This window comes from Tachypleus tridentatus, chromosome 2 (genome assembly GCF_004210375.1).
Source record: "Tachypleus tridentatus isolate NWPU-2018 chromosome 2, ASM421037v1, whole genome shotgun sequence".
In the NCBI taxonomy this organism is placed as follows: Eukaryota; Metazoa; Arthropoda; class Merostomata; order Xiphosura; family Limulidae; genus Tachypleus; species Tachypleus tridentatus.
Window position 1 is genome coordinate 140,991,669 of NC_134826.1, and position 18,234 is coordinate 141,009,902.

The following is an 18,234-nucleotide window of genomic DNA, read 5'->3' on the forward strand; positions in this document are numbered from 1 at the left end:
TCAAAGATTAAAATGGCAATGAAAACCACCACTAGGGGGACATTTTGAACTGGAAATGGTGAAAATATTTCATTTTTCTTCTTACTAGTAATAATGAATTGTGAATGTATTTTCTGCGAAGTTTTGTAAAAAGCTAATCTTCAGCTGTAAGGCATTTCGAGTGGTAACGAGCTCATGAACCAAGGTTAGGATGAAGTGAAGTTCTGTGTACATCTGAAATGATATAAAGAATTTCTTGATCATATGAAGGCACTCGACTTCTAGAATAAATGAGAATTGTGTGAAATATGTATTTCGTTGTTTACTGTTTTAAAGACTACATGTGCATTTTAATACCTTAACTGAGATAGAATAAGGGCTTGCAAGTAACAATCTGAACTTGAGATTGGTCATGTTACATTGACCGCAGGTCGGAACAATAAACTTCATGCCACCAGAAGCTCTTCTAGATGTCTGTGAAGCTCCTCTGCTGAAGGATGGAACCAAGAGAAAACCGAAGATCAAAGTATGGTTTATACAATTGACTTGTGATGTTTTATTACGTTTATGTATTATAAGATGAGATCTTATTTAGTATATGTTATAGCAATACTTGTTGTATTTTATTGTCATGAATACATTCTGTATTTTAACATCATGCACAATTAATTGTATTTGGTATACGTTTAAGTTTTATTAAATATTGCATATGAGAAGAAATGATTGTGATGGTTAGATTCACTACAAGAAATGTCAATTTTTAGTTTAAATTTTAACTTTTCATCAGTCTCAGTAGGAAAAAGTATGATTTATTTTTATAATCTTGAGGCATGTATGAGAGTAATGTTATACATCTTTATCAAGAAATTACACTGTTGTAATAGCTTTTAAACAGCTTCAAATACTTCCTGAAACCTATACAACTGGTGTAAGCTACACAAAACATACTGTATTTGAAGCGCATGTTGACTTCTATTTGTTGGTTACGATATAGTACTGTGCAGTTAAACAGTGCTGTTCAGTGACCTGTTATAACAAACAATTGGATTGTTCCATGACCTTATATGCTCTTTAGCTTGGTGTTTTATCTTTATGGAATTGTTAAATAGTTATTTTGTTTATAAACAAGTCTGTCTGTCTGCAGTTAGATTTATTCCTGTTAACTACTGACTTTACTTTCAAATGTAGTGTTTCTAATGACTTGTGTGGTACAGGTTAGTGCAACAGTAACGCAAATTCTGTATTTCAGGAGTGAACTTTAGTAGTGCAGTCATGAGTTACTTTAGTCGGTGTTGTACAAAATCAGTGAACAAATGAATACTGTTGTGTAATATGCTGTGCATTACTGATTCTTAGTCAGAATTATAATATCACTTAACATTTTCACATTGGGCTTGGTATAATATACGCAAATTTGTCTACACACTTGCACACATTAAGCATTTTCATGAAAATATTTGATACAGTAAGTGTATTTTCACAAAGGTTGGTAGACCTTTATAAAGATTACAAGTATTTTGTATACAAAAAAATCAGATTTTCTAATCAGATGTGTATGTGAGAATTGTTTTGTTGCTAGTCTGAGTGGAAAGTAATTTCATGTTATCATTAAAATAACTATTTTTGAACCACAAAATTTTAAATATTATTTGTATTATATATTAAAATCTCCAAAATACATTTTATCTTTTGTTTTTAGTACAATGTTATATTTTGTGTTATTTTCTATACTCTAAATATGTGGGATCTTTCATTAACCAACCTTGTAACCATCATAAAAAAACAATTAGGAAATTATGCTTTTTGTATGCCAGAATGGCTGTATATTATAACATGAAAATATGAATGATTAGTTTAAGTATCTTAAGTCTCATAATGCTATATACAAACATATATATTTATTATCTTTTATTATATTGACCTTCCAGTTGTGGATACCTGACATTGCATAGCTTGCACTGATGCAAAGCATGTGCTCTTAGGTCACAATATCCGGTAATATAAAAGTGACCTTTAGTCTTCTCTGTGTTTTAGTGGACTAGTATTTTATAATATACACTTACATTTTAGTTATTACACATTATGTATGTATGTATACACACACATGCACGTGTATAGATTATTACTATTTAGAAATAAATTACACTATGTAATAAAGTATTTACTTTTTCTTGTTCCTGGACAGAAAGTGTTATTTCCCAATTGTTTATGCCTAAAGTAAATGGAAAAGACCTATTTTTCTCTTCAAACTTTGCTTTTGTGACCTGGAAGTGTATAACGAAAACATGATGGTAGACTATATTTGGGGGTTGATACGTGAAAGTGATTTACATTACAGTCGGAAATCTGGAGAACTACTCAATTCTAAACATTTTTGTATAACTTTAGTATAAATACATGTAAACCTTGATTCATATGTTGTTTTATTCAGACCTTATGTGAATGAAAATGTACAAATTTGCCTGTTTTTACATAGAAAATAGGTTAATTTCTATATTTCATTATCCAGGTCACAAAATAAAAGTTTGAAGGGAATAATGGCCATTTTAGGTACTTTTACAACATAAACAATTAAGAAATAACACATACTGTCCAGGAACAAAATTTGTGTTACATAGTGTTGTTAAACATACTTTTCTTAAAATATAGAATAATAAATTAAGAAGTAAAGCAAACAATTATTTCTTTTAGCTATAACCTTTGTACTTAGGTTTTGCTGGACACCTGTTGCTTAGCCTTTTAAAATTATGCACATGTAGGATATATATATATATTTTTTAGGTTTTATCTATATACAGTTGAATAATCAAAAAATCAAACAACCACATTGATACTGTTGAATTCTACTATAATTTATTAAGCTTACTAAGTTTTTTTATATTTTATAAAATATGAAACTTTGAGCAGACTAAAGACATAACTTACTTCCTTTATAAATTGGATTGAAATAATCTGGAAGCCTTTTCAAAGATTAAAATGGCAAGGAAAACCACCACTAGGGGGACATTTTGAACTGTTGATTGGTTATTCATATGTCATGTATTGTAATCAGAGTATCTAACAGACTAATTAAAAAAAGAGTTGAATGGGACCATTGTGTTTCATTCAGTACATAAGCCATATTTTAGTAAAGTAAAAAGATATGAAGTTCTTATTTTATGTTCTAGCTTGTCAGTATTAGTAATTAATTAGAGTTCCTAATTTGTAAAAAATTGTAGGTTTGATGTTTTAACTTCACAGATGTCTAATTTTAAACAGCTCTGCATTAAACAAACCATGTGACTCACTAAAGTCTATATTTAGATGTGTTCTTTTAATAATTACTTTTAAATTAGGAAGTTAACTTGTATATAATATTAAAGTTTGAATTGTCTACAATTTGATTCCAAACTTATTCACATAAATTTATAGAACAGTAGTTAAATAGAATTTTGAATGCAAGTCAACAAATGAGATGACATGGCCTTTAAACCCTGACCTGATGCAAAAGGGTCAATCACCTTTATTGACTTATGGTCAGAACTTGGGCAATCTTTTCTGTAACATAATCAGTCGTTATGGTTTATAAATTCTTAATACTATTCTGCATTTTGAGTAATTATACTTCAATTCAGAAATAACTTGTAGTATTTTTTTATTTTTGCAGGTAAGTCCAAGATCAGATGTTTGGTCTCTTGGATGTATATTGTATAATTTAGTCTATGGTCGAACACCATTTCAACATATCCAGAACATTATTGGCAAGGTCCAAGCTATTACCAATCCCAGTTATCAGATAAACATTCCATCAATTGATGATACAGACCTACTGGATGTTATGAAGGTTTGTATTGTCTTGATATTTACTGTATTTCTTCTGTATTAAAGTACTCGGTTTTGTGGCTTAAGAGTTATGTTTAATTGATCTACAAATCTAAAAATAATGGTCAATCGTATTTTCATTTGAACATTTCTTTGTTTTTGTTTTACTTCTCGAATAAATATATATTTCTTTGATTAAATTTGCAATGTATAGAAACACTTTGACTTAATGTTTTAGTATTGTTTATTGCATGATTTGTAAGCTAGAATACTTTTGAGACTAATTAGCTGTAATGTTAGAAATTGTAATGAAAAATAAATGGAGCGTATTATAGACCACATTACTGTTAATGTTTCACAGTGAAGAAAAAAATACATTTGTGACTTTATACTGTAAACATTTTGATATTTATTGAAGGGACCAACACTAAATATTTTCTTATTTTCCAGTCATGTCTTGTAAGAGATCCAAAGCAGAGACCAATGATAGAGGAACTGTTGAAACATCCATATGTTATGAAACAGAGTGAGTGCATGTTTTTATTGACGTGTTTTGTTTTTGTCAACTTATCTAATTTTTCTATGCCTTTGATCATGAAGATTATTAGACTGATTTGACTACTGCATCAAACCATTAATCTAACAATCTTTAGCTTGACTTGACTGCTGCATCAAACCATTAATCTAACAATCTTTAGCTTGACTTGACTGCTGCATCAAACCATTAATCTCAAAATCTTTAGCTTGACTTGACTACTGTATTAAACCATTAATCTCAAAATCTTTAGCTTGACTTGACTACTGCATCAAACCATTAAACTCACAATCTTTAGCTTGACTTGACTACTGCATCAAACCATTAATCTCACAATCTTTAGCTTGACTTGACTACTGCATCAAACCATTAATCTCACAATCTTTAGCTTGACTTGACTACTGCATCAAACCATTAATCTCACAATCTTTAGCTTGACTTGACTACTGCATCAAACCATTAATCTAACAATCTTTAGCTTGACTTGACTACTGCATCAAACCATTAATCTAACAATCTTTAGCTTGACTTGACTACTGCATCAAACCATTAATCTAACAATCTTTAGCTTGACTTGACTACTGCATCAAACCATTAATCTAACAATCTTTAGCTTGACTTGACTACTGCATCAAACCATTAATCTAACAATCTTTAGCTTGACTTGACTACTGCATCAAACCATTAATCTAACAATCTTTAGCTTGACTTGACTACTGCATCAAACCATTAATCTAACAATCTTTAGCTTGACTTGACTACTGCATCAAACCATTAATCTAACAATCCTTAGCTTGACTTGACTACTGCATCAAACCATTAATCTAACAATCCTTAGCTTGACTTGACTACTGCATCAAACCATTAATCTAACAATCTTTAGCTTGACTTCACTGCTGCATCAAACCATTAATCTCACAATCTTTAGCTTGACTTGACTACTGCATCAAACCATTAATCTCACAATCTTTAGCTTGACTTGACTACTGCATCAAACCATTAATCTAACAATCTTTAGCTTGACTTGACCACTGCATCAAACCATTAATCTCACAATCTTTAGCTTGACTTGACTACTGCATCAAACCATTAATCTAACAATCTTTAGCTTGACTTGACCACTGCATCAAACCATTAATCTAACAATCTTTAGCTTGACTTGACTACTGCATCAAACCATTAATCTAACAATCTTTAGCTTGACTTGACTACTGCATCAAACCATTAATCTAACAATCCTTAGCTTGACTTGACTACAGCATCAAACCATTAATCTAACAATCTTTAGCTTGACTTCACTGCTTCATCAAACCATTAATCTCACAATCTTTAGCTTGACTTGACTACTGCATCAAACCATTAATCTAACAATCTTTAGCTTGACTTGACTACTGCATCAAACCATTAATCTAACAATCTTTAGCTTGACTTGACTACTGCATCAAACCATTAATCTAACAATCCTTAGCTTGACTTGACTACTGCATCAAACCATTAATCTAACAATCCTTAGCTTGACTTGACTACTGCATCAAACCATTAATCTAACAATCTTTAGCTTGACTTCACTGCTGCATCAAACCATTAATCTCACAATCTTTAGCTTGACTTGACTACTGCATCAAACCATTAATCTCACAATCTTTAGCTTGACTTGACTACTGCATCAAACCATTAATCTAACAATCTTTAGCTTGACTTGACTACTGCATCAAACCATTAATCTAACAATCTTTAGCTTGACTTGACTACTGCATCAAACCATTAATCTAACAATCTTTAGCTTGACTTGACTACTGCATCAAACCATTAATCTAACAATCTTTAGCTTGACTTGACTACAGCATCAAACCATTAATCTAACAATCTTTAGCTTGACTTCACTGCTTCATCAAACCATTAATCTCACAATCTTTAGCTTGACTTGACTACTGCATCAAACCATTAATCTCACAATCTTTAGCTTGACTTGACTACTGCATCAAACCATTAATCTAACAATCTTTAGCTTGACTTGACTACTGCATCAAACCATTAATCTAACAATCTTTAGCTTGACTTGACTACTGCATCAAACCATTAATCTAACAATCTTTAGCTTGACTTGACTACTGCATCAAACCATTAATCTAACAATCTTTAGCTTGACTTGACTACTGCATCAAACCATTAATCTAACAATCTTTAGCTTGACTTGACTACTGCATCAAACCATTAATCTAACAATCTTTAGCTTGACTTGACTACTGCATCAAACCATTAATCTCACAATCTTTAGCTTGACTTGACTACTGCATCAAACCATTAATTTAACAATCTTTAGCTTGACTTGACCACTGCATCAAACCATTAATCTAACAATCTTTAGCTTGACTTGACTACTGCATCAAACCATTAATCTAACAATCTTTAGCTTGACTTGACTACTGCATCAAACCATTAATCTAACAATCCTTAGCTTGACTTGACTACAGCATCAAACCATTAATCTAACAATCTTTAGCTTGACTTCACTGCTTCATCAAACCATTAATCTCACAATCTTTAGCTTGACTTGACTACTGCATCAAACCATTAATCTCACAATCTTTAGCTTGACTTGACCACTGCATCAAACCATTAATCTAACAATCTTTAGCTTGACTTGACTACTGCATCAAACCATTAATCTAACAATCTTTAGCTTGACTTGACTACTGCATCAAACCATTAATCTAACAATCTTTAGCTTGACTTGACTACTGCATCAAACCATTAATCTAACAATCTTTAGCTTGACTTGACTACTGCATCAAACCATTAATCTAACAATCTTTAGCTTGACTTGACTACTGCATCAAACCATTAATCTAACAATCTTTAGCTTGACTTGACTACTGCATCAAACCATTAATCTCAAAATCTTTAGCTTGACTTGACTACTGCATCAAACCATTAATCTAACAATCTTTAGCTTGACTTGACTACTGCATCAAACCATTAATCTCACAATCTTTAGCTTGACTTGACTTCTGCATCAAACCATTAATCTAACAATCTTTAGCTTGACTTCACTGCTGCATCAAACCATTAATCTCACAATCTTTAGCTTGACTTGACTACTGCATCAAACCATTAATCTCACAATCTTTAGCTTGACTTGACTACTGCATCAAACCATTAATCTCACAATCTTTAGCTTGACTTGACTACTGCATCAAACCATTAATCTCACAATCTTTAGCTTGACTTGACTACTGCATCAAACCATTAATCTAACAATCTTTAGCTTGACTTGACTACTGCATCAAACCATTAATCTAACAATCTTTAGCTTGACTTGACTGCTGCATCAAACCATTAATCTAACAATCTTTAGCTTGACTTGACTACTACATCAAACCATTAATCTAACAATCTTTAGCTTGACTACTGCATCAAAACATTAATCTCAAAATCTTTAGCTTGACTTGACTACTGCATCAAACCATTAATCTCAAAATCTTTAGCTTGACTTGACTACTGCATCAAACCATTAATCTCAAAATCTTTAGCTTGACTTGACTACTGCATCAAACCATTAATCTCAGAATCTTTAGCTTGACTTGACCACTGCATCAAACCATTAATCTAAGAATCTTTAGCTTGACTTGACTACTGCATCAAACCATTAATCTAACAATCTTTAGCTTGACTTGACTGCTGCATCAAACCATTAATCTAACAATCTTTAGCTTGACTTTACTACTGCATCAAACCATTAATCTAACAATCTTTAGCTTGACTTGACTACTGTATCAAACCATTAATCTAACAATCTGTAGCTTGACTTGACTGCTGCATCAAACCATTAATCTAACAATCTTTAGCTTGACTTGATTACTGCATCAAACCATTAATCTAACAATCTTAAGCTTGACTTGAGTACTGCATCAAACCATTAATCTAACAATCTTTAGCTTTACTTGACTACTGCATCAAACCATTAATTTAACAATCTTTAGCTTGGCTTGACTGCTTCATCAAACCATTAATCTAACAATCTTTAGCTTGACTTGACTGCTGCATCAAACCATTAATCTCACAATCTTTAGCTTGACTTGACTGCTGCATCAAACCATTAATCTCACAATCTTTAGCTTGACTTGACTACTGCATCAAACCATTAATCTAACAATCTTTAGCTTGACTTGACTGCTGCATCAAACCATTAATCTCACAATCTTTAGCTTAACTTGACTGCTGCTGTCTAAATATTTTCATTCATTACTAATCTGCTACTGCAGTAAGAGAGAAGTCAGTATTTTGTATTTAAAAATATGGACCTGAATTACATTGGGCATGTAATATTGAACTTGTTTACTGTGTTTCAAAACAGGATAAAGCATCATAACCAACTAACTATCTTCAAACATTGGTGTTAAAAGTATGTACTACTTGTCTACAAGTAGAACACTGTAGACCTCAGGTTCTCAACCAGAGTTCTGCAGAAGTATTTGGAAAGGTCCTTGGCTGAAAATATATAGTCTTTACTTTATCAGCCTAATCCATTTTACATTGTGACATTTGTTGTTTAACAGCATGACAACCTAATAGTATCTCAACCACTACTATGCTTGTCATATGCCAGTTGTCTTGAAGAACCCTGCTATTGGATGGAAGACTTCATCAATGCTGAATACAGCAGATATAGTTTGGTTGATTCTTCTCTTTGTTTTCAGTCAGAAGTTATTAGAAATCATTTTTGTTATTTAGTTTTCATAACGTAATGATAAAAATTCTGAATTATTTTTTTACATTTAATAAACTTTTAAAATTAAAAGATGCTTTAAATTGGCCATCAAAACAAGATCAAACAGTTGATTATTTTTACATACTAAATCTACAAGTCATCAGATATTAAGTGTAAGTTAAAGTACGTTAAATCTAGCATTAGTTTATCTGCTATATCTTACTTACAGTTGAAAGTTTCAACCATTCTGTAACAGGTATGCATTAAACCCTTTTTATATGCAAGTCACTGAGTTGCATTCAAAATTTAGTAAAACACCTTTATTATCAATGTATGTGAATGAAATTAACATTAAAATGTACGACATGATTTCAAGTTTTATATTGTCTGAGTTTAAATCTTATTTTAAAAGAAATCTTTATAAAAACTACTTAAAACTGGATGCATTGTAACATGAAGAACAAGTTATGAAAACTGTACTATTACTTTGTCTTCAACAGTATAGTGGAAGTTGAGTAGATGTATGCCTGTACTCTAAGATGCTTACGTAACCTTTTGACTAGTATATTTCAAAGTTCTCTGAATGAATACAGTTAAAACTGACAGCTCCCATGTCCATCTTTAACAGATTTGTTTGAGCTTTATAATTTGCATGTAGATGTTACATGCACATGTGTATGGTCATTAGAAAGACCTCATTTTACACTATAACCTAATAACAATCATTTTGAAATTGGTGTACAATTATTGTCATGGGATACACGTACTTCACTGTAGTGTTGTATGCTGCTTGATCAATTTCAGCACTTATGGTTGTTTCTTACCTTAATATGTTATAGTTAAAAATACAGTTTAAAATGTATTTTGGTCTTACTGTTATATTTTAGTTAATTATGTATTAAAATGTATAATAGAAAGGTTTAAACAGTTTTTAAATATACATCATCCTTTGGGATGTTACAGAGTGCGGAAATATTTTGTCAAAGGGTTGCACACGTCTGACAGAGACACTGTGATATGCCTCAAGGGCACTGTTGACTTGTGTCAATATGAACAACAAGTGGTAAAGGAAAATAAACTAAAACTAATTTAACTATAGGCCTGAATTTACAGATTTAAAAAAAGGAAAATCTTTAAAGATATCCTACAAAAAACAATTTTTTTTTGTTGTTTTCTAATTTTAATAATTTTGTTGTATTGTATATTAATGATAATAACTAGAGTTAGTGATATGGTAGAAAAAATGGAAAATAAAATATAAACATTTGCCTTTTAAAAAAAAAAGGCCCCGTCCCCAGTGGCACAGCAGTATGTATCTAGACTGACAGTGCTAGAAACCAGGTTTCAATACCTGCAGTAGGCAGAGTACAGAAAGCCCATTGTGTATCTTTGTGCTTAACTTAAAAAAACAAAACAAACAAGACCTTGAAAAAACTTTTGATATTCATTTAGAAAGTCCTAGAGGTTACGCAAATGAAAATAAAAATTATAAGAAAAAGAAAAGTATCTTTATACTTAAAACAAAAATTGAAATATTGAAATATTCAGAGTTTGAGTACAAATAACTTCTATAGATAAATAAAATTTTTTAATTAGAAAGACATAATTAAATTAATGCCATTCTTTATGTAGGAAATTTTATGAGGAACACATTGCATAACTATTCTTCCCTAATCAAGCAGATGGTAATCACCTCTGTCTGTGCTTAAAGGGTTAAATTCATCAGCCATTACATAAGTCAAGGTGAAAAGTATCACTGTTAGTTACTGGAGTGTCATTGTTAGTATTTTCATTTCTGTTAATTTGCACTGAACTCTGTCTGGGTAAATCTTGTCTTTATGTTTGTTGAAGCTTTTCTATAGGTAACTATGAGCAAAGAAGTTATGCATTGTGTAACAGTATACATAGTTGAAGGCTAAATGACATTGCAAGGTGAATGTCACTTACTGAAACTTACAATCTATTTTTTATTGAAACTTGAACTCTTAATTTTTTAATTAGTCGTTTGCATTGATTAGTTTTGTTTTGCTAAGACCACATTCTCTCAGTGAAGCTGATGTGTAACATTGTTTTCATTCCCAGTCTTAGCTTTTGGTATGAGTGTCTTTGAATTTATGTTGGTATTTGATTAAGAAAGTTTTTTGGAAGACAGGAATACCTTTTTGGTAATCTTTTTCTATTAATTTCTTTAAGCCTTTGTAATTTTGTGGATACTTTGGAAGGCCTAATGTGAAATTTATAAGTAAATCAGCATGGGCATTCTTTGTGTGCTTGTCCACGTGTTTTATGAGTCGGTTCTTTCCGTAAGTTTAGGGCAATTATTGGAACATACATTGGTGGTACACTCATTCACCCTGGTTTTTATCAAACAAGAACAAGTGAAAACAAATGTAAACCAAACTTTAATGTTTTTATATTTATTGTAACGAATCAATCGTTGTACATTTATTTTAGTGTCTATGCTCATTACTATATAGTTTTCTGTTCTTGCATGTAACGTACATTTTTAGCTGTGTATTACATAAGTCCCACCTGTTTTCCAAATTTGTTTCTTCAAAGTGAGAATCAACAACATTTGTTTACGAAAATGTGCTAGAATATTGTTGAATAGTCTAGAAAATCGTGTGATTGATTCTTTTAAATAGTGGCTACTCGAGAGATGGAAAAAAACATTATTGGACTGCTATAGGCCTGGAAAGTTGTAATTGTGATTAACGTCTTTTAATTGGAAAACTATGGAATTTGACCAGAGACGCTTTAGATTTTAGACATTACAAACCATTCAATTTCAATGAATTACTTCGGATGTTGTTATTTCTACGAGGACACACACATAACTATTTTTGCTGGAAAGAACCCTCTTGTACCCAGTATGAGGCCAGACAAGAAAAAGACAGTGCTAACTTAGGCAAAGCATAACAGTATTAATTCAGGATTAACTTCCTCGTCATTCACCTAGACCATTGATAAAATATTCAGTTCTAAACCAGATACAAGATTAGTATAGTTTTTAAGTTTGTAAAACTGATGCATATAAACCGTCACTTGTAATAACTATTAGTAAAAACTGTCATTGTAAATTGTATTGTTTTTTCCTTGTATATTAAAATATTTGGTTTAAAAATTGTGTGTAGCAATCTTTTTGGCAAATAACATAAATTTAATATATATTAATATTTAATTAAGTACTAAATTCAAATTAAACTTTTTGGTTATTCAAAATATTAATGGGTTACGTATGTAACATAATTTATCGGAGACTTGCCCGAAATAAATTATAATACGAGGTAACGCTGTACGTGTACATCTGTCTTTTCTTCTTCTTGTGGCTGATGCATTACATGATATATCAATGGCTGTGTGCACATAATTTAGGTCAACAGTAAAGCGTGTATAATATAGCTTTTCTTACAAAGCCAGCATGTCCCTAGATTACTCCTCTATGAATTATCCTTCAGGCTTTATTGAGGGTAAAACAAGTAAATGAATTTTGGGGCATTAGGATTTTCTTCAAAATAGCTATTTCAGTAGGTTTACTTCCAAGTGAATATGCTCTTACATCACTCTTTTACTTCAGTAAAACAAGTAAAAGGAGAAGTTTATGGCCATTTAGTGTATTTTACTTTAGCTAATCTAGTAGCAGCTGCATGTTTTACAACCAGTAGATGCATGACTAGGGTCAACAATCATATGTAGGTTTTCTATAACGTATCTGAACTCTTACTTCCTCCAGCCATGCCACGGTCATGTTCACGTTGGTGAAGACTTCCAAAAAACTGCAGAATTATTCAGTGAAGTAGTATATAACACTTGTACTTTACTACCAGCACTTATCGTTGAAGTAGTATATAACACTTGTACTTTACTACCAACACTTATCGTTGAAGTAGTATATAACACTTGTACTTTACTACCAGCACTTATCGTTGAAGTAGTATATAACACTTGTACTTTACTACCAACACTTATCGTTGAAGTAGTATATAACACTTGTACTTTACTACCAACACTTATCGTTGATGTAGTATATAACACTTGTACTTTACTACCAGCACTTATCGTTGAAGTAGTATATAACACTTGTACTTTACTACCAGCACTTATCGCTGAAGTAGTATATAACACTTGTACTTTACTACCAGCACTTATCGTTGATGTAGTATATAACACTTGTACTTTACTACCAGCACTTATCGTTGAAGTAGTATATAACACTTGTACTTTACTACCAGCACTTATCGTTGAAGTAGTATATAACACTTGTACTTTACTACCAGCACTTATCGTTGAAGTAGTATATAACACTTGTACTTTACTACCAGCACTTATCGTTGAAGTAGTATATAACACTTGTACTTTACTACCAGCACTTATCGTTGATGTAGTATATAACACTTGTACTTTACTACCAGCACTTATCGTTGAAGTAGTATATAACACTTGTACTTTACTACCAGCACTTATCGCTGAAGTAGTATATAACACTTGTACTTTACTACCAGCACTTATCGCTGAAGTAGTATATAACACTTGTACTTTTACTACCAGCACTTATCGCTGATGTAGTATATAACACTTGTACTTTACTACCAGCACTTATCGCTGAAGTAGTATATAACACTTGTACTTTACTACCAGCACTTATCGCTGAAGTAGTATATAACACTTGTACTTTACTACCAGCACTTATCGCTGAAGTAGTATATAACACTTGTACTTTACTACCAGCACTTATCGTTGAAGTAGTATATAACACTTGTACTTTACTACCAGCACTTATCGTTGATGTAGTATATAACACTTGTACTTTACTACCAGCACTTATCGTTGAAGTAGTATATAACACTTGTACTTTACTACCAGCACTTATCGTTGAAGTAGTATATAACACTTGTACTTTACTACCAGCACTTATCGTTGAAGTAGTATATAACACTTGTACTTTACTACCAGCACTTATCGTTATTGTAATGCAAAGCACATTACTTTAAAACTTAAATAGTAAATTTTTGTAACCACAGGAAAGACCCAAAGCTGTTAAGAAAACCTAATTACATTTGAGATATACCTTATGCCATACGACATTAACCAGTCTACCCTAAAACTGAGTAAATATGTGGTGGTATTTTGTGTATTTATTACCATGCAACATTATCTAGTCTACACTAAAAGTACTTAGTGGTATTCTGTGTATTTTGTTAATATGCGACGTTATCCAGTCTACCCTAAAACTGTAGCAAGTACTTAGTGGTATTCTGTGTTTTGTTCGGTTTTAGCTGAGTGTATTAATTAATTAACTAATTTTATTAATTGAAGACTAAATAGTTTTTCATGTGTATTTATTTGTTTTCATATGTTAAATAATTTTTCTGAAACCTTTTGTATTGTTATTTCCAGCACCAAAACCTAAAGAACCAGCAGGTTATAATGATGTTATTCGTGAATTGCAACATCTGACCCCGACGAGAATCGATGCTGTATTAAAGGTAAAGTTTTTTGTACTTCAGTTAACAAAAACATGTAACGATGTTTATTGTTCCAAACTACAAGTGGGGAAAGTTAGAACTAACTTTCAAATGTCTGTGATGAGAATTTCTGAAATTTTAAAAATGATGTATATATTTTTATAGTTCAATTAAGCTTGTTTCATATAAGTAAAACCTCTTGGACTTAACTGAAGCTGTAGTGTGGCAGTTAATGTTTATCCTGTTATTCAAAGAGACATAAAGGTTTGTACTTATTAAATTGTTGAGAATTGCACATTTTCTGTTATCTTTAAATGATCATTGTTGCCTGATTTGGGTTTGTTTCTTTTCCGTAGGAGATACAGAGGCTTAAAGCTACTAAGTAACCTGAGAGAAATACAATCATACTCATGTAAGACAGTTATATGTAGTGCATTGTTGTAACAAACTGAGCAAGTTCTTTTTTATTTCTTTTTTATTATTAAGAAATATATATATTTTTTATTTGTCTTGTATAAAGCTGGCTTAATTAATTTCTTTGATTAAATGCTTTTTTTTTTTCAATTATTAGCAGAACAAAAGGACTGTGATTTGACATTTTGATAAAAACACATGAACTTCTTGAAATCTCTAACAAGAAGACTAGCTGATCTTTTTGTGTTGTACATACTGAATTAAATGTTTGTACAGTGTTACTGTATTTTGAATATATTTCATTTGGTCAGAAATTATCATAGAACATTACCTGGATACCCTTACCTGTTAAAACTGTAAAAGTAGAACATCATTTATATGTATTTCATTGTCATATAATGTGTATCGTAAGTATCACATATATATATACATATGAAATGATTACCACTTTTTAACATCAAAGTAGTTGGTGATTATTACTGGTTTGATTTTTATATATATATACAAGTTACTAACATCTACAAGTGAATGTTAACTAAATAATTCAAGTAACAAGTTCCACTGAAGGCTACTTAGACTGTTTTGTAGTTTTTTAAAAATTAACTTCAGAGTGTCTCTTCATGTGAAGAGACTTTAGTGTAATGGCTTTTGATGAAAATTGAAACATGTTAAAGGTCTTCACCCTTTAATATATTCGCTTTTAATGAAAATTGAAACATGTTAAAGGTGTTCACTCTTTAATATATTCGCTTTTAATGAAAGTTGAAACATGTTAAAGGTGTTCACTCTTTAATATATTGGCTTTTAATGAAAATTGAAACATGTTAAAGGTATTCACTCTTTAATATATTGGCTTTTATAGAAAATTAAAAGAAGTGTTCACTCTTTAGTAGAATGGGTTTTAATGAAAATTGAAACAAGTTAAAGGTATTCATACCATGAAAAGGTTTGAAGGTCTATATCTGTTACCTAACAAAGTTCCACATCATGGGAGTGAGTGATGTTTAATGTATAAACATGATGCAAATACATTTTTTAATGGGTTATTTTGTGTAGTTATAAAAACGTGTGTTTTACTTTTTTTTTTTTAATCAACCAAAATGGAAAATAAATTCAGTTCTCTGTGTTTTATCCTGATAAATTGAACATGCTGGAAGAGTAGTATACATTTATGTTAAAATATAAATAAAATGGCAAACATTCCTTTGTTTGATATCATCTGTTAGCATCCATAAATATGTATATAAGATTTATTTTCATACATCAGCAATGAGAATTTTTCCAAGATGCTACAATTTGGTACCAACTGATGAGACTCCTGTCTTTAGTTTTGTTTGTTTCCACTGAGGATGTTTACTTCGTATCAAAATATATTTATGGCATTTTTCTCCAGAATAAAATTTACTTTCAAATTCTTGCTTAGGAATTGGTGTCTGGATATTTCTTTTTTTACAGTGTTCATGACTTGAAATTTTTCATTTCATTTTCACATAGCAACTCTTGTGTTCAGATTCTGTGAATTTTTATATTGAAATGGAATGTACAAATGGTGTCTTGTTTGTGAAAAATAACTTGTAATAAAATGTGAAAATATAGGCTAGTTTACAGAAGATAAACTTACTGGAGTTTGTAAAGATTTTAAATTTGATAGTTTCCACTAACTTGTTGACATTAACATGATTAAAACTTGTAAAGGGCAGTTTTCTAGATCTGCTAAATATTTGAAGTTTTTTTTTTTTTTTTTGGGGGGGGTAGTAGGGTTTCCTTTATTCTGTAGTTTCTGCTAACCCTTATCTTTTATTTTGATCTCTGTATAGTAGGCATCCATTGTTATTATGAAACGTTTTTTTTTTAATTCCATAATTTTATATGTGGCGTTATAGGTTTTTACTATGTATTGTAGGTTCTTTTATACAAGGTTAATTTTCAAGGTGGTCTGATATCGAAATAATCCACTTAAAAATGCCTTACGTAGTTGAATATTTTTAATAGTAATTGAAGTCTAAAATAATCACTTACGATTTCATAGTTTGTTGAATTTATTATGTCTTTAAATTTATATTGTTCTTCTGAATCCATATATATGTATCGAAAGTAAATGAAAAGAAACTGGAAGCTTGTTCCTCAAATCTTATCCAAGAGTAGTTAACACTCCTACGAAAAGTGGGGCCTAATAGGCCCCAGAGCAACTTGAAAGGTTATTAATATTAGGCTAATAATTTTGTATTTAAATGAAATTGCCATTTAAATCCATTAATGAATGGATTAATGAGATTCCCACTGTCCCTATCTACTATCTAGCGAAACCACAGCCAGGGGAACGGGCTTGGAGAAATCAGGACTAGAAACGTCTTTTCGTAGTAGTGTTAAAGAATGAATGGAGTGAATATTTGTGGTGAATAAGCAAACGTAACTGACTGTGTATAGCACTAAATGCATCTACTTCATATTGTATAACATTGTAAAGTTATGATAATGGAAAGCAATAGAAGTACTGTAATATGTGGTGTTTATTACATGATTGGTTTCTTTTGAAACTGTAAACTGTAGGAGTTGGTACTCTGTGTCTTTGAGTGTTTTATGTCTCCTCTGCAGTTGAACACCAAGGGATTGCAAAGATGTGAAGAGGGAAAGCAAGGCTTCCACCTTCTATTGAAATATCTTCAGATTTCCTTGGACTTCTGCTAACATCTTTTCCGAAATTAGCCATTCCTTTGTGATATTCATTTATACTAACATCTAATGGGGAGTGAAAATGCTTGGCAAAAAATCCAGAGTCGGAAAACGTTATGTTGAGAGAAAAGACAATAAAGAAAAACAAATGTATGAGTGAACAAAATTCTTATTGACAAATATTGAAAAACAGTCACTAAAAAATAAAGCTGTTCTGTTTATTGTTATTAATATCACTCAGACATGTGGGTGAATCTGAGAAATGATTTCCAAACATCCACAGATAAGATAGATCAAGAGAATAGTGTTGTATGACACATCTAAATCAAAGAAGTTTGTGTTGCATTCCATGATTCATTACTTACTCATATTGACTGTTATAAATGATGTGTCTTAATGTTGGATTCCATAATCCATTACTTATTTTATTATAAATGATGTGTCTTAATGTTGGATTCCATAATCCATTACTTATTTTATTATAAATGATGTGTCTTAGTGTTGGATTCCATAATCCATTACTTATTTTATTATAAATGTGTCTTAATGTTAGATTCCATAATCTATTACTTATGTTGGCTGTTCCAAATGATATATACAAAGGAGAGAATTCTTAAACTCTTACAATCTTGAGTATGCACGTGTCATCCCCAGAG

The 18,234-nt window shown here is 31.1% G+C and overlaps 1 protein-coding gene across 2 annotated transcripts in view; it reads left to right on the forward strand.

Moving 5' to 3' along the window:
• The window catches only part of LOC143245254 (uncharacterized), a 57,581-nt gene extending 39,676 nt beyond the window's left edge, over positions 1–17,905 (forward strand). The window contains exons 11-16 of one of the 2 annotated variants that reach the window (XM_076491409.1): positions 410–505; positions 3,626–3,802; positions 4,231–4,306; positions 14,424–14,512; positions 14,848–14,903; positions 17,501–17,905. In XM_076491409.1, coding sequence (XP_076347524.1) covers positions 410–505; positions 3,626–3,802; positions 4,231–4,306; positions 14,424–14,512; positions 14,848–14,877 — 468 coding nt within the window. In that variant the 3' untranslated portion in view covers positions 14,878–14,903; positions 17,501–17,905. Of the gene's footprint in view, positions 1–409; positions 506–3,625; positions 3,803–4,230; positions 4,307–14,423; positions 14,513–14,847; positions 15,179–17,500 lie in introns of those variants that run through there. The other variant, XM_076491410.1, reaches the window with a different exon arrangement.
• Positions 17,906–18,234: the final 329 nt, after the last annotated feature.